Source organism: Cyanistes caeruleus, chromosome 1 (genome assembly GCF_971803275.1).
Source record: "Cyanistes caeruleus chromosome 1, bCyaCae1.hap1.1, whole genome shotgun sequence".
NCBI classification, from domain to species: Eukaryota; Metazoa; Chordata; class Aves; order Passeriformes; family Paridae; genus Cyanistes; species Cyanistes caeruleus.
The window spans coordinates 103,105,781-103,124,267 of NC_141701.1; the positions used below are offsets into that span (position 1 = coordinate 103,105,781).

At 38.0% G+C, this 18,487-nt stretch overlaps 1 protein-coding gene across 6 annotated transcripts in view; it reads left to right on the top strand.

The window, feature by feature from the left end:
• The window catches only part of CNTNAP2 (contactin associated protein 2), a 1,014,544-nt gene that overhangs the window by 892,159 nt on the left and 103,898 nt on the right, over nucleotides 1–18,487 (top strand). For all 6 annotated transcript variants that reach the window (XM_086845653.1, XM_086845662.1, XM_086845669.1 and 3 more), the window contains one exon: nucleotides 15,415–15,585. In XM_086845653.1, the coding sequence (XP_086701779.1) occupies nucleotides 15,415–15,585 (171 nt within the window). The remainder of the gene's footprint in view (nucleotides 1–15,414; nucleotides 15,586–18,487) is intronic.

An 18,487-nucleotide genomic window follows, 5' to 3' on the forward strand; every position in this document is an offset into this window, starting at 1 on the left:
ATAGAATAGAATAGAATAGAATAGAATAGAATAGAATAGAATAGAATAGAATAGAACAGAACAGAACAGAAAAGTACTGATTTTCTGACCTGTAGCTTTTCATTCCTTGAAGGGAGAGGCTGCTAATACTTTTGTAGAGTCAGTGAAACTGTAAACAGTGCTAAACTTGATTAAGATACTTCTAAATTACTCTTTCCTCTAATGGGTCAATCATTATCAACTACCTTTGAAACTGAAGAACTTGCCTTAACATCATGATGTCTCTCAAAGGAAATAGTTTTCTCAGTAAAAGCATAACCAATGCCATCACCAGTGTAAGCCAAAGAAATTGCATAATTGCTCATCAGATGTGGGGGAAAAAAAACACTAAAATAAAAAATAAAAGCAAACAACACATCCAACACAGAAAAAAACAAGCACACAAAAAACCCTCCAACAAACACAGAAAAAACAAACAGACAACAGAAAAAAACCTGACAAGCCAGCTTTAATCTGCAAAATAAGCTTTCAATCCCTGTTTATTGTGTACCTTTCTCAATAAATATTTATGGACAGAATTGTCCTCATGTTACTCATATGAAGACAACGTTTCTTTCCTCCGTGTGAGTATTTGAGCCCTTCACTGAGCCATGACCTTTTTTTTTAAGAAAAGCCAATCAACCCTTTTCTGAAGAAGGACTTCTCTCTCTGCAGAACTCATACATTTTTAGATGCAGCTGGAGTAATCCACTTTGCTGCCACCCTATTGCCCAGCCCTCACTACCTCAGCACTCACAGCAGCTGGCTTACTGTGCTCAGCACATGGGAAAGAAAGAATATTGTGCAGGTTCAACTGTTCTTCTAGAAACTCTGTAATGAAATCAGAAATGACAAGGTAAGCTCAGCAGTGACCAGGCTCTGAGATGATTATTTGCTAACCCTTTGCTGGCTTTCATTCAAATTCCCTGAAAAAATCAAATCTGAATCTGTCATTAATTAGTACTCTTTTTATCCTCCCTGGTTTGCTTGTTTGGGTTATTTTTGGGGGGATGGGAGGAGGATGGAAGGAGTGAGGAAGAGGGGATGTGGGGGGAGAATGGCTATCTTTATGTGGTACTCCATGATGTGCCTGCACTGTCACTGAAAAAATATGAGAGTAAGTTTCTAGAGAAAAACAGCAAGAGCCTGGATTGCTGACAAATACTGACATGTGTATATAACAATATGTACATAAGCTGTTCACTTGCAATGAGACAACATAATAAACACAGATGCCAGTCTTCATTGCAAAAACAGGGTTCCATTTGGTTCCTCCTCATCAAATTTTCTATGTTAACCTGTATTTATTTGTACTTCAAGCTCCCATATAGTACTAATCAAATTCAGAAACAAATGGCTATGAACTCATGACAACAGCAGACCAGGTTAAGTACCTACAAATCAGAGTTAGTGATGGTTGAATCCAAGTGCTCTGGTTGATGTGTTTGGTGTGTTCTTAAGCAAACACTGTAAGATGGCTGAGAAGGTGACCCACCATCACATGCAGAGAGCTGACATCACAAAGATTCACTAGAGCCTAGTTTACCAGCTGTTCTGTCTGTTAGGGATGACTACACAGGAAACATGCAATGCTGGTTACAGGCTGCCTATTTACAGTCTGAAAAGGGAGGACTAAGATTAGTTTCCATTATAGTGACTTACTAGAAGGCTGAATTCAATCCAGAGCAGCCCCACTTAGAGGGTCAAGCTGCAGTTGAGGTAATTACTACAGGCAAATGTTAAGTTTACAAGGCACGGTGCAGTGCTATCTACACAAAGGAACTCCAGCCAAGCCCATACAGTAAATGACAAGAACACAGAGCAGTGCAGAGAGTCTCTCTTAGTGCTGGCTGGGGGAAGATTGTGCAGGCCAGCTTCTGCTCTCAACTCCCCAGCCCTCCATCCCACTTCTGGAGAGGTGTCTGAGCTTCAGTGACCTAGGTACACCTGCAGAACTCAAGTGCTTCCATCCCCAGACTCTGGTTTTGTTCCAAGACATTTTTTGACTCAGGCCAATATTTCCTTAGACAATTGATGCATTCATTTTTGTCACTGGGAGAATTTCCTCCAAGAACAGAGATTGTCATGCAGTAACAAATTCCTCTGAAGTTAGGTGGTTTCCCTAAATCAGATCCCGATTCATCTAAGTTTCTGTGCAGGCAGCTTTTTCCCCCAAGACTGCCCTTTAAATGTTTATTTGACATCTTGGTTGATCAATACAAGTATATTTTGGTCCATTTGTGCCCTTCCTCTCCATCTGAGAATCAAGATTGCTGTGCACAAGTACTATCTTTTCCCAATGAAGGAAACTGTAAAGTCAAGTGTTAGAGTACAACTCTTCCCTCTTTCAGAAGAAGAAAGACTTTGCAGATCAAAGTGAAGTACACCCCTGGTATCAGCAGCCCAAACTCTTCCCAGTTTCTGCATGGATTCTTATTTAGACTAAATACAGACCATAGCTCTGATTCTTTAGTTTAGTCTGAACTCTTTCCCAACACCAAATGCCTGATCTAGTAGCTGTGATAATAAGCATGACTGTGATGTTCCCTTTCAATAAGTTTAGATCTGCCATGTCAGATATCTATTTTTCTTATAAAAGGAGCCCAAAGGAGCTCTGCTTTGGGCTGCATGATAGCATATGTCATACAGTGCTTTTGAGGTTCAAGCAAAATCTGAGAAAAAATCACCAGTAATCATTAACAGTCAAAGATTCTTATTACATTTATTTATTTTTATCTTGGAAAGAAATGTCATAACGAGTAATGCACCATGATGGGTATCTTGGTCATTGTGAGATAATTACGGTCATGCAAGGTTACAAAACACTGTGAAGAAATATTTGCTTTTAAACAAATAGTAAAATATTTGTCATCTTTGCTTTTTAAGTTTTGCTAGATCTAATATTTATGCATGTAATATATTGTTATACATAAATAATGTTGCTACATTGTGTTCTCCAGTTTCAAACTATTGTGACATTCATTTAATGACTTCATCCAACACCAATGAATTTTGATAATGTGAAAAGTAAGAAGTAAATTTGTGGAAAATTATTGTCAACTCTTGTATCATAGGAGTATGTTCAAATTCCAGCCAAATTTTGTACTCCATTTCAAGTAGAAAAGCTGCCTCTTGCAGCCTAAGTCTATAACCAAAATTTGCTGCAAGTGTTGACAGTCCTACAAGATCAAGATTCAAGCACACTTTATAAAGGAAGAAAGAGAAATGGTATTTTCTTCACCTCAGAGATCTTGGACTCTGGAGCCATAAACCATAAACAACTTGTCCAGGGTCATGTATGCTAAGAATGTCAGAGCCAAGAAATTGAATTTAGAATGATTAAATTAAAGCACAATGCCTTTACCCCGAGTCACCTTCCATTTCAGATAAAAATCTTCACTACAAGGGGGTCCTTTTGTGTTCTGAAAGTCTAGTTTTAGATGTTCATGTTTTTCCCACTCAGTGCCATGCGTTGTAAAATGTCTAGAGGTAGTTTGTAACTGCAATCTACTGTTGTTACAAGCCAGCTGAAATATTCTTTAAAAGTCAAAATTTCTGGATGAACTGTTTAGTAGAGAGACATTTAGAATGGGAAAGCTACAAAAGGCAGGCAAGCAGGCAAGAAAGAAAGAAAGAAAGAGAAAACTTTGGTTCTTAATGAGATGTCTTTTTACTCCCTTCTCTCTTTCACTGCATAGTCTTTTGGCTGAGATGGAAAAGATTTGGGAATCTTTTTTTGGGGGGAATCGTTACATTACTGTTCATAAAATGCCATGAACAGTAGAGCTATGTCTAAGTGATTTGCAAGAAGTCAGAATCTGATCTCCTGTAGATGCAGAGTTGTGTTTTGTTTCCACATACCATTTCACCTCAAAAATACTAATTTCATTTCAATTTTTGTATGAAATTGATTTTTCTTGTAATTTTTTATGCAAGCCAGAAACATTGTTCATACTTTTGTGGAATAGCAGAGGTTGGAAGGGGGTCTCTAGGGAAGTTAAACCTTTAGTATGGGTTATTTGTGCTAGATTTTTTTAATTATTATTATTTTTAATGGTAGATCTAGTATACTTTTTATTGCGATGTGCTATGTATAAGTCTTTGTTATATATCTGTAAATTCTGATTGATTTAACAGTCATTAAATTCATACAATGGCATTTTAACATATATACATTTAAGTTTCTTGCTCTCAGTGCTACTACTACTAAGCTGCAACAGGATTCAATAGATCTCTCTCCATATGACAACCTATTTAGTCTGAAAAGATTTCATTAATGTTCTAGTTTAAATTTGCTATTACACTACATATATTTTTTTGCTTCACCTGTGTGGAATTTGAAGTGTGAGTAGCCAATGCCTGTTAGAAGAGGGAGAGCTGCAGTTCCTACAGTAAATTCACCTTTCTACAGGGAGCCCACCTTTGCCCATATAACTGCACTCTCTGATAACAATATTAAAAGTGGCACTAATGGTAATGTTAAGAAATTTTTATTTTTTAATTTAAATTTTGTAGGTATTCTTTCTTTGTGTTCTTGGATTTAGAACACTGCTGAGATAGTAAGATCATGGGAAGATATCTGGTCACAGTGATAGGCTTAATGAGTTATTTTAAAGATAAAGAACAAACAGGGAATGGAATAAATGCTCAAATGCAGTCATGTGAAAAGTTTCTCTGCCAGAGATGATATAGAAATGAACTGTAAAATTACTTTTCAAAGACATTTTTTTCAAAGTCAGAAGGGGTAAAGTCTATATCAATATAGGCATATCAAGCAGCATTTCCAGGGCCACAGCACACAGTAGAGCAGATGCTCTAGCCAAGGCACCAGTGTCTGGGGTGGAATGGTAACATACCACAGACTCTGGTGGCTCCTCTCAGTTCCTAGAGCAATGCAGGACTGGGAGGCCTTGGAGGTGTTAAGCTCTTAGCTGTTTGAATTCAGAACCAAATGTCCATCTCTATAATTCAAATTCTTCGCAAGTGCTCCTATAAATAGCTATGGTCCATAAAAACTACATTAAAAAAAATAAATAATGATTATTGGAAGTTGGACTTTGAATAATATTACAGTGACATAAAACTGGAGTGGTACCATAAGGATGAAGATAGTTGTACTCTACTGTACATTGAATTATACCTGAAATATTTATTAATTTCTGGGAACTGGGACATGAACAAAAGAGCCATTGAAAGTATATTTCTACAAATAAACAGTAGAACAGCATGACTTTTTACATCTGCTGAATTAAATAATTACTTAAAGTAAATTATTTCACCTGTTTCATCAGGTTAGAGGACTAGAATTCACCAAATGACCTAGTCAGATCTCATGAGTTAAATATTCTCAGCTTTATTTCAGAAGTCTCTGAAATCCATCCAGTAATAGAAGGTCGAGTAAAAAAATACCATAATCTCTGTGAATAACAATGGAATCAATGGCATGAAGAATAGTTAATGTACTACATCAAGATTAAATTGCATCTTACATTTCAATTCTGAAAAACATTTTCCATTGTGAAAATGTAGCTGGTCTGGGAGAACAAATCAGGTGACTAAAGAGCCAGGACACTGATTTCAGATCCATAGCCAAACACCAGTAATTTTAAAGCCACAAATAGGAACAAAAATGCCACTCTAAGCAGAGAAAATGAGAAAATCTAGAGGGGGAGAGCTGTATAAAGATCACCCAGCACATTCTTCTTTTAAAACATCATGCCAGGAAGATCAAATGGGAATGGCAGAAGAAATGGAATTTAGATCATGTTGACCACATGGTGTTGGCCAATGTGGCTCTGATTCAACAGAGCTCTAGAGCTGCATCTCATTGTCCACATACCTAGCCAAGGATCTGGAGAGCAGAGGCTCCCATTTCCATTTCCTCCAGTTCACCTCCACAGCACAGGAAATAGATTTAGTACCATAGGGAAACTGGATTCTATAGAAAATTCTTTTTTTTTTTTTTTTTTACATTGTTGTCCTTGTGTCTTTGCCTTCCATCTTGCACAGACACGTGCTGAGCATACAGTGATTTTACGTAGCATTACCAGGTGGGAATGGAAAGCTTTACAATACTTTTGCACAGCTACAAACCCCCACCAATGTATATGGGACAACAGAGAAGCAGAGCCATGCAGTAACAGGGTTTGTGGACAGGAGCAGGCTCCTGTATTTAATGTTTACCATTCTGGCTTCATGGCAGGGTTCCTACCTACTGTCTTGACTGTGGCACAGTGGTGATCAAGCTCATGTTTACAGGTCAGTTATTGTTTAAAAAAAAATTCCCCTGAAAGAACACCAGTTTATATGCATCATTAAAGCTCCATCAGCACATTACACAGCTCCAGGTTGTAAACCAGGCCAGATCAGGACCTTTCATTCTTTAGATGGATGAAAGTAATGATGCCAGCAGTGACAGGGTATGTATCGTGATTAGGCATTGTGACCAGGAGGCAAGAGTTTTGAAAAATGATCTTCCAAAGATGATTGCAGGAAACACAGCAGGTGCTGGAAACATTTCTGCATCACTGAATCTGTTTTATTGACTCCAGCATTTCACTGATAAATGTGATTGCACTTTTCCCTCACTCAGCAAATATAGTGACTGGTAGAATAAAACAAACTTTATCATCTGTGTTTATATCCATTGATCAGTGTCTTGTAACTGTTATGTCACTTGAGAATCTTTATGAAAACAGATAATTTATAATGACAGCAGACAAACTGCTATCCATCTTACTGTAATGTTAATATAAGTTGTTTTATGTCCTTCATTGCTGACCAGAGAACTCAAGCTGATCCCAAATAGGGACGAAACTCTTTAATTTGTAAATAAATCATTTAAGGCTTGCCTGCATTTGTAATTTTTTTAATACACTTACTCTTTCCTCAGTATCTTGTTATGCATAAAGGAATTTGGGGCTTTAGACTTTGGGCCCATTTGAAAAGTTCTGTAATGAGGTCAACAATTGTCACAACAGTGGCAGGCATGCAGAAAGAGAGGTGGCAAAGGTCTGTAAGTGAGGACCAAACAACCTCCCCACAACTGGAGGAGACAAGAGCATCAGTGGAAGATCACCACCCAAATGAGAAGATAGTTAACCTTTTCAAGATCTCACTTTCAGAGAAGGTGCAAGCAATGAATTTCCAGAAGAGAAGCCTCGAGGAATTACTTTGAGTTTCAGGTGTAGTACAGAAATTGAACATCACCATTGGACAATCAACAATCTGGATGCAGTAGTTGAATGCATCAGCAAGTTTGCTGATTTATCCAAACTGGGAGGTCCTGATGATTCTCTTGAGGGACAAGAGCACCTGCAGAGGAAGCTGAGAAAATGTATCATTAAGCTTTGATTAATGGGATGAAATTTAGTATGCCAAAATGCCAGATTCTGCCCCATGGAACAATGTCAGGCACTAACCTGTGAGAGAAGTGTCTGGAGAGCAGCCCTGCAGAGAGGATTCTAGGAGGTCTGGTTCACAGGAGACTCAACAGGAGTCAGCAGTCTGTGCCCTGGCAGTCAGGTAAGCAAACCTCATCCTGGGGTGCATCAAACACAGCAAGACTGATGGCCCAAAGAGGTGATTATCCAGCTGTATTCAGCATTGTTGGTCTCATCTTGAAAGCTGTGTGTAATTCTGGATTCCTGCCATTGAAGAAAGATGTGAAGGTCCTTGAATGTGTTCTGCTGAGGGCACCAAAGGAGGGGAAGGGGCTGTCAGGAATGTCTTCTGAGTAGTGGCTGAGGGCACTGGGTTTGTGTAGTTTGGTGAGAGGGAGGCAGAGGGGTGATCTCACTGCTCCCTGCAGCTTTCTGAGGAGGGGAAGTGCAGAGGGAGGTGCTGAACTCTTCTCCCTGGTACCTGAGTGCCAAAACACATGGGAATGGCTAATTCCCTAATGGAATGCATCCATCAGGGAAGGTTCATGCTTGGCATGGGGACTTTTTTTTACTGGGAAGGTGGTCAAGCCCTGGAACTGGCTTTCTGGAGAGGTGGTTGGTGCCCTGTGCCTGTCAGTGTTTAAGAGAGTGTTTAAGGACAATATTCTTAAAGCCATGATTTAACTTTTGGTCAGCTCTAAAGTGGTCAGATATTTGGACTAGATGGTCAATGCAAAAAAAAGTGTCAAGGTATAGAAAGGTCAATAAAAAAAAAAAATTCTTCAACCTAGAACTTATCTTTTAAAATCTGAGTTGTCTTTTACATGACAGTAACCACTGCAGAGTTAAGTTTTGTTTTGTTAACTCTGAGCTCATCTCTATATGTATTGATATTCTCAGCAGGTTTTATTCTGGACTTCAAGCCATTTGTTACTTTGTTGAAAGATACACAGCTAGTTTTAGCTTGGAAATTGAAATCTAACCTATATTTTTATTTAGCCTGAAAGGGGATAAGTCAGTTTGCTGTTATACAGTGCTAATACACTCTCCATCTGTTCACTTGAGGATTATTTTTCCTGTGTGTTGTCAAAAGACATTTCTGCTATTAAGACAACATCATGTGTAGCAGCTCCTTCTGGTTTATTTTTCTTGATTCAGGTTTGGATTGAGTAAATCAGGACACTATACCATCTTAATTTTAAATTAAGTAGCAATTTACATGCTTCTTTTCAAGTGATGTTCTGCTGTGATGTTGATCAATTGTTAACCCATAGCCCAAGAAATGCATTATTGCTATCTCTAGTTAGTCTTTGGACATGGAGTATGCAAGGCCACAGACTTGCCAGTCTTGGACTATTTTGAGCCCTGTCTCAAACTTTGTTTATATGAAACACCTTTTTTTTTTTTTAATAATGGAAAGAGTACTAGTTTGTTTTACCTTTGCTTCTCTTCCTATGGTACAACCACATTTTATATAGGCAATAATAAAAAGTAGTTACTTTGTGCAGAATGAGGTATTGACGGCTAACATAATTACAGAATCATCAGTGTTGGAAGAGGCCTTCAAGACCATCTAGTCCAACTGTCAACCCAGCACCACCATAATCACTTAAATCACCTAAATCATATCCCCAAGTGCCACATGCAGACACCTTTTGTAATCTCCCCTGGCAAAACTTAATGATATTTCCTCTCTTTTACCTAAGATATAGAAGAAGAGACTGATCCCTACTCCACTACAACTCCCTTCAGACAGTCCTTCCTGAGCCTCCTTTTCTCCAGGCTAAAAAACCCCACTTCCTGCAGCTGCAGGAATGTCCTAAGACATGTTTTCTAAATCCTTCCCCATCTTTATTGCCCTCTTTGGATATGCTCCAGCACCTCCATGTCCTTTTTGAAGCGAGTGACACAGAACTGGACACAGTGCTCAAGGTGCAACCTCAGCAGTGATGAGTACAGTGAGATAATCTCTTTCCTACTCCTACTGGCCACACCATTCTTGATACAGGCCAAGATGCTCTCAGTCACCTGGGCACGCTGCTGGCTCATATATCCATCTGTCTGTCAAACCCCTGAGCAGCCTGAGCAGCTTTCCAGCTGCACTCCCCAGCCTGCAGAAACATGTGGGATGTTGCAGCCCAGGTGCAGGACCAATAAGAGTAATGGCAGTGGGCAGAGAGATGCACAGCTGGCACATATTCAGCAGTCCTGAAAACATGGGATTCTGGAAAAAGGAGTACAGGTATGAGAGGATACAAGATGACTGGTACAGGGGATCCCAAGGTTCTAAACAACTCACTGACAAGCAAATAAATTCAGGATGGGAACTGGTCAAAACTGGTTCTAGGGGTTCCAAAAAAATCAAATCTATGCAAAAATTACCATATATAGTAAATTGTATGTGAATTAAATATAGGAAATGTGGTAGAGCAAAACATAGTAGATGTGGCACAGAGTTGCAGACCAGAGGAAAACAAAGGTTTAAAAACATGTTAGCACAATGAATAATAACACCAAGCAGATATTTCAGTAAGGAAGAAGCCACTGGCATTTCTCCCTGCAAAGGAAAGAATGCTGAAGACTTGCCATCCTTGCTTTCCTCTCCCCCAACACCCCCTCCCCAACTCCAGCTCAGACTGAAGCTGTGATCTCAACTCCCCTAAGATTAGCACTGATGACAGAATAGTGCCTGACCTGCTTTGAGGTCATGGTTACATCTTTCACAATAAAGTACAGCTCAGTGAAAGAAACACTGCCAATTTTCTTTGACTTTTCAAATAGAAAGTCCAACAGCAAATTTGGTTTTCATTACAGCCAGTTCCACTCTGAAATGGATCTGAAGACTTGAGTCTCAGGTGTGATTGCTGCTGTACCGATACCCAAACTGCTCTGTGTGCATGCATAGGTTCCCCTCTCAGAATGGAAAAAAGAAGAAAGGAAAAAAACCCACCAACTTGATTTGTTGAGCATAATTGTATGGATAATCTCAATCCATTACTTTGTACCACAGAACAGTTTTCCATTCACACATCCATCTCCTCTGAAATAGAAGACTATTCTTACATTTTATTCACATAATGGTTTTGATAGAAAATCTGTTTTGCTGCAGATGAGGGCCCTGGAGGTTTTTGGTCTATTGTAATACATAAGAGCTGCCTGACACTGCAGCATTCGTTCTCTAGTGTGATTGCCTAGCAGGGCTAAAAGCACTGATGTCTTTTACAGTTCTGGTATTGCCATTATCCATTTCAATGGGGTTTAAATGTAAAAGTGAAATTGATGGTGTTAAAGCATGAATTTCAATCATGCTAAGAAAGAAGATATTGATGGAAGCCAGCAAGGGAGCTCTGAACAAAAATATTGCAAGGAAGAAGCTGAAAGGCTGATTACTATAAGGCCAGTGACTCTATGTTTTCAAGTTACAGAGCTGCCACACATTAAAAGATGCCTGTTCATGTTGCATAACTCAGGACAATGTGCGTTTGTCCCTGTCAGTATTATGACTTTCCTTCCTTGCTGCTGAGGTGGGACTTCATGGGAAAAATCTTGAAGTCTTAGTTCAGCTTTTTATCTGAGATTTAATATGTCCCTTCTCATTAATTTTTTTAGTAGAGGTGGTTTCTTGTGGCTACAGACTATCACTGTTCTTGCAAAAATTATACCTTTGCAATTATAGTGCAGCCTTCTGTCTGAGGCTGAGTCTTTATGGAACAGCAGAAGTGACACTTTTGTGCCAAATTACAAAGAACACTGTAATTCAGGGTTAGGAAAACTAATGAGAAAGCAGTAAGAGTGTTTTACGGGAGCTTAACGAGTTGGATTTTAATTTTCACAGCAGAGAAGCAAAGCTGTGAGCAACCTTGACACAAATTGAAAACAGAATCACAAAGTGTTACTTGGTGCATTGAAGCACCTCTGTCTCAACTACAGCTCTGATTCCTGCTGGGATCCAGGCAAACATCCATGGCAGTTTCCTCTGGAGCTGTGGTCAGCAATTCCCTTGCCTGCCTCTGTGTCTTAAGGCTTACTGCCATCACCATGCAATTTTATGAGAAACACAGCCGTGTCTTGGGGATCCCCACATTTGCCTTGAGCTGCAAAACAACTGAAAAGGTTTGTCTGGTGTCTTGATTGATTTGTGTTTGTGTTTGTGCTTCCATGACAGCAGCATGTGCATTTAAACATGTTTGTTTAAATCAAACGTTAAGCGAGTTTAAAAGAACAGAGCTGTGGCCTTCATTACAGAATTATAGATGAGGTTACAAAGAAGAAAGTAAAATTGTAATGTCATATTTCAGACAATACAATAAAATAATTCTTAGACTCTGGTGTTTTCATAAATTAAAAACTTATTATTTACAGTATTCTTTCTAAATAAAATCCCTTTCACACCTTCCGGAATATTCAGACGATATTCCTGCTGTTGTGCTTCTGCTCTGTGGTTTAAGTTCCAGCCCCAGTTTTCTCCATCTACAGCTTGTCAGAATAAAGTGGGAGGAAAATGCCAGTAGGATCAATACATTCAAACCGCTCGAGGAAAGAATTGTGACAATGTACCAAAGAAATTTTGAGGCATAGTGACTGATAAAATTTCCTAGCAAACTGTAATAATGTGTATAAAGTGGATTTTTATACAATATTTCCTTAGAGAGCCTGTTTCTTTCAAAAGATATCATTTTATGATAAAAATCATTATTTATGTTTAGCAAAACATTTCTATTGTCCTCTTAGTAAAAAGTCATTTTCCCCTGAAAGTGCTTTGAGATGAATGTGTACTAGAGTGCAAAAACATGATTTTATCTTTATAGGAATTTCTCATGAATAGTCTTTGAAAATGTCTCTCTCAAGGTGCAGATTCTCCCATTCTGTCTGCATTGTTTGTATTTATCCTCTCACCAATAATATCCGCAGCCAAGGCTTTCTGCAAAGTCAAATTGTAGCGTTTGAATTAAATGTAAAATCTTTAGTGATGGACCTCTACAGCAGGCTGGATGTAGCTCTAAATAAAAATTGATTCATTTTGTTTCAATAAGAAGGTGATGAAGGTTCCATCTGAACCCACCTGCCTCTCTGGCCCTTGCTGTCACACTCAGAAGCAGCAGTCCTCCTTGCAAGCGTGCTGTGGTAAAGGTGTGAAATCTTTGCCATAGGGCTGGACCCTGCTGGATAAACCCAAAAACAATACCAGTCCTTAAAATCTCTGAAATGTCCAACTGGACACATACTATTGAAAACTACTACCCTGTAAATGCAAACCAGCACTTCAGCTCTGCATTCTTATAGTTAAGGATTTAACCCACAGTGTCCCAGCACTGCAGTAAGTCTATGCCAAATTGCATTTAATAATTTCAAGTTTGCAAGATAATTAAAACTATGCAAATACAATACTGCAAAATATATAGCTGTTTCATATATAAGCTCCTACTCTTATTTACTTTATTGCAATATTCATTATAATAATATACTGTTCTGGTCTCATTTGGTGAAGTGAAGTGGCTGGGACACTTTTCTCTCTGAACAGAGATTTGTCTCCAGTAGCACTTGAATTTCATAGCTCTCATGCTCATAGCAATTTTACTTCTCGCGTGTTCTTCATATTTTAGGCTAACAAGTTTGGTAATACTCCAGGAGTGTAAAGCAAGGGTTCTAAAATACTTATTTAAGTTACAAAGACATGCAAGCATTTCTACAAGGTTATTCAGGGCAGCTAAATTAGCTCCTGAACAGAGATTTTGTTAATATATTCCTGGCTTTTTGTCTGAGTCACACTTATTTCATGTAAGTTTATTCAGCAAGTGAAGTAAAATCTTTTCTGAGTGTCTGCCAGCAGCTAGCATATCTGTAGATCCCAGGAAAAGAAAACAGAGATGTCCAGGTAGATCTGCAAGTGGAAAAGCACATACAAAGTTCCTCCAGACCCTGTATTAACAGATTATTGACAAAACACTCACGCATCTAGACCATAAGCAACCCTAATATTGAGAGAGCACTTTGCAAAGTGAGAAAGAGACCTGAGACCATGAATGAAAATAAAATTCAAGACCTTTTTTATCTGTGCTGCTTTAGCACGAGGTATGTTTTCAGAGAACAGCCTTGCAAATAATGAGCAGATATTTCTTGTCCGAGAAGGTTTATGATATGGCAATAATTGACATTTCTATAGAAATCATTAATAACATTCAATCTGGAAATTACTGGTTTGTATAAGTAGGGTAATAGTAATACATGTTGAAAACTAGCTGATCTAGCCTAACTGGTTAATTCACAAACCCATACCTGCTTCATGAATGCCTATTTCTTCCCATTTTCACTGCTCAAATGTGTATTTACACATATACACACACAAAATGTCAATTACAACTTTCCTCCTGGGATGCATTGAAGTAAATGGAAAGTGGCTTCTTATTCCAAATACCCTGAATCTTTGAGAGAGGCAGAATTAAATGGAGGGTATGCAATAGTACTATGGAAAGCAATAGTATGCACATATTTATACCTAAAAGCATCTCTTAATTCAGAAGTTTAATTTAAATTTTAATAGAGAATAATAATTACTCAAATAATAAATCTTCCGACATGGGTTTGGGCGAGTGGTGTAATACATCATCGTAGCTGATCATCATCTGAAGCTTCAGCTATTCTCATTCATATTCATTCTATGCTAACCAGACAAATAATAGCATTATCACCTATGTCAGTAATCAAACAATTCAAAACCAATATCTGGGACTTTTGACTGGAATGGAAAGTACTTTATTATTGTGTTTATTTTCTGGAATACTAAGGACTTAATATTCCATCATTAGTGATACTCTAATAAATTTCTTAAACTGGATACATAAGAATTCTGATGAAACTAGAATGAGCTGTTTCAGTCTCTCATTGGCTTACTCTATCACCTATATCATTGTCATAGAATCATTATAGCATGGCCTGGGTGGGAAAAGACCTTAAAGATTGTCTAGTTCCAGCATCCCTGCTGTGGTCAGGGGCACCTTCCACTAGACAAGGCTGCTCAGAAACCCATTCAGCCTGGCCTTGAACAATTCCAGGGATGGGGCATCCACAGCTTCCCTGGGTAACCTGTTCCAGTCCCTCACCACCCTTACAGTAAAGAATTTCTTTCTAATATCTAATCTAAACCTACTGGCTATCAGTTTGAAACAATTCCCCCCTGCCCTGTTATTACTGCTTGCCCTTTTAAGAAGTCCCTCTCCATCCATCCTGTACCTCCCTTCAGGTACTAGAAGGCAGCAATTAGGTCACCCCAAAGCCTTCTCTTATGAATCTTATGATCTTCTTATTACGAGGATATTACCTGCTCTTATATTTTATATCTTATATCTTATATCTATCTTATATCTTATGACCTTGTTTTGCATTGTAATGCTACCTTGCACTGAATTTGACTGCCATTCTAACTAAACTACAGTAATAGTTCTTGGATGTTATTAATTATTATATTTCTCCAGTGGGAATGTACTAGGGGACTATTAGGTGCATATGCTAATTGTGTCTGTATTGATTAGCTTCATTTACTGGATTTTTCCTGTGATTTAAATTAATAGACTTATAATAGACATGGCTACATTTTCAGCAGGGGGTGCAGCTGTGTAGAATAATTTTGAAGACAGGTAAGTCACACATGAAGCAGTATATGAAAGCAAAACATGTGCCTGAGGTGAAGCAGACACCAAATTAGTGTTGCACTAATTTGTTTTAAATTTGGTGTTTCCTCTGTCTGATCTCCCATGAGTTCAGTGTTACTATAATAAATACGTAATAACAACATTTGAGTGTGACTGAATTTGATAAATTAAGAGCTTGAAATTAGATTTACCATTAACATGCCCTGTTTTCTGAAACCTGAAATGGAGGTAGCAAGAATCAAGGTGCTTGGGGTTCTTTCTTCAGCACAAACAGCACTGTAGCATACAAGGACTTTAAAATCTTCAACTTTTCCAACAGCTTCAGGAGAGCACTGGAACATCTCTTTTCTGTCTATCCTCTGCAGGGAATTACTGGAATGCAGCTTCTTTTGTTACTTCATCATCTTACCTCCACTTCTCCACCTTCCAAGGGGAAACCAGCGCAGACATCTCTTTCTACTTCAAAACATCGGCCTCGGATGGGGTGTTTCTTGAGAATCTGGGGAACACTGACTTCATCAAACTGGAGCTGAAATGTAAGTGTTGGCTTCCTATTCCTACTCTCAGCAGCTGAAGTATCATGTAGAAGAGTAGGTTTCAAAAAACGTGTACCATTTAGTAAAATGTGTAAGCTCTTTAAGACCTGGAAAAACTCACAAATCAAGCTGCTTGACATGTTTTCAAGTTGCCTTTTGTGAAAGGAGTGCTTGAAGTATATTTGAATTGTTTATTGAGGGGAAAATACAAAGAAGAATAAAACTGGTAACATCAATTACAAAAATGACACTGACCTGAAAAGGGTTTTCAAAATTGCGTGTCAGAATTATTTCTTAAAAATCTATGTCTTCAGCTCTGTGTGCTTTTCTATTTTGTTTCATGGTTGCTTTGGAAACAGGGGAAAGAAGGGAAAAAGAGACACCATCCTAATCAGCAGTGCAAGGAGCCAAAGAGCTGAAAACTCGCATATGATACTTAAAAGCCATAAAAAACCTCATAAAAATATCAGCATTATCTGTTATCAGCATTATCTGTTAATAAAATCGCTGATCTGGAAAAGAGGGTATAATGACACTAAGAGGCAAGTCAATTTTATTATTCAAACCATTTTTAATGGCCCAGGGGCAAACTTTCCAAGGAATGTGCTGAAATCCTCAGCCAGGCCTGAATTCTGCTTCGTGGCATTGAAGCAGTTGAACTAGGGGGAAACATGTTTTATGTCTCCTTTGTTCTCCCCTGACTCTGCCATAAACAGGAGCAGGGAGAAGCCCCCTGTGCTATGTGTGGTTGTCATTACAGCCTCTAGCAGCACATTGCAACTCATGGATGCCAAGGACCCAGACCTAAATGTTGATGCACAAAAGTCAGTGAGTCATTAATGTTGAAAGAAAATCAGTTGGCTTGTAGACCCTAAATAATCTATATTTTTATGTAGATTCAATGTGATTTACATGCACAGATCTAATTTAAAAGCAAAGAGCCATTTTCAATGCTTCCCAAAGTTTCAACACACAAATCAGAATGTAGAAATTTAGAATGCACTAAGAGGCTCCTTTAAAATGCATTTAAATTTTTCCCTCCAGGTAAGAATGAAATGCCAAGTTCCATTTGGTAGCTTTTTTTTCTTTCTTTCTACAACAAATTTAGTTCACTTTGCTTAATACAATTTCTCTAATCTGCAACTTGTGTGAATCAAAATAGTTCCAAAATAGCTCTTACTGAGTTTCAGGGAATAGTCTTATTTGCTTTAACAAGGGGCAAAAAATTTTTATAGTGAAGTGGCAGCTATATCTAATTTCCCTTGAATTTAAGTAGGACTTAGAGTCAGCTGAGGTGGGCATCTTCAGAGCTTCTTGCTCTTCTACTTTATGGAAGGTGTTCTCAGCCACAGCAATCAGACCAACCACGCTGTTGTTCACTTACCTAAAAAGTGACATTATCAGTGTATAAAGGTGACTTGCAACTAAGCAACTAAAATTCTTTTGAGTTTAGCTCAAGGTAGATAATAATCATACTGCAGTAGCTCACTGAATAAGATGTACCAGTACAAGAAAATGGCAGAGTGCTCAGAGTATCCTTTAAACAGGAATTTAATTTTAAACCTATGCTTGAGATCCACTGGCTTTGCTGAGACCTGGCATATGCAAAAATTTAACCTCTGCCTTATGTCCCTGCATCTAAACTTTAGATTATAAATTCTTGATGGAAGAAGTTGAAATATGATCTTTAAGAAAATATGTAAAATAAGCATAAGAACTGTGCAGACTGTATTTGCTAAAAAGTACAAACAGTTCATTTGATATAATTGCATTCACTCTACCCTTTTTCTCTGGAAACAATTGTTTGAAATTTTCAGAGCCCCAGGAAAAGGCCTTTCTGTGACTTAAGTGCTCTACAGGTCAAAAATGAAAAAGTGCTCAATCTTGTGACTTCAGTAATAAAGAGAAACTCACCCTCTCCTAAATTACACATTTATTAATTAGTGGGTTTTTTACATATTTTAGGTGTGTTTTGTTCTAGTCTGCATTTATGGTTATCTGGAATTTATTTAAATTAAGAGTAAAATTTCAGGATTTCAGAACTACCTTACACAGCTCTACAGCCAGCTCTGCTGCTTCTTAAGCCTGTTTCCTTTTTATAGAAATCCTGTAAAATTAATATGTGAATTTGTTCCTTAATAGGAACATCAATTTAGGTTGGTAAGGTAATTACAGAATTATCCCCAAACTCTGAAGAAACTTTCCTTTGGCAAGATACTTTTTAGCTACCCATCATATTCTCTAATAGAATACCTATTTTGTATTAAAGTTTTTTCAATAATGACCATCAGTACATATTTACTGAAAGCTGTTGTCCTTCACCCAATGGATTGTTTTTGTCTGTTCATTGCCTTCTCATACAGGTACTCACTGGAGGAGGATGATTTCCTATAAAGCCTGTTCTCAATTTCTTTAATTTTTACCATTCCAAAATGAAAATGTGAAAATCCTGCATGTACAAATTCCATTTTCTTTTTTCCCTTATGTGTAAAATACCTCTGTGTACCTGTAATACATGGTTAGTGATGTATAAGCTTAGCCCTATAGACCAGAAACCAAAAGGTTCTACAGTATCCAGTATTTTAATCAGCTTGCTTCACTTGGTGAATGCATTAGGGAAAAAAAATCATTCAGTCTATTAAAATTCTTAGCTTCAAGTCTTTGGAAAGGAGTTTGCATGTTTTATTCTGAGCACAAAAGTTGTTACTAGGAACACTCATTAAATTATTTTACTTCATGCTGTCTTTGAGTCTAATAAATCTAAAGTCCTATATTGTCTTAGGGTCTAATAATTGCACAGATTTTCTAACTGTCCGCATTCATATGAAAAAGAGGTGACATTTGCAGTATCTTGAAGAGAAACTTCATGTGCCTTTAGCAAAACCTCAGATTGCCATCTCTG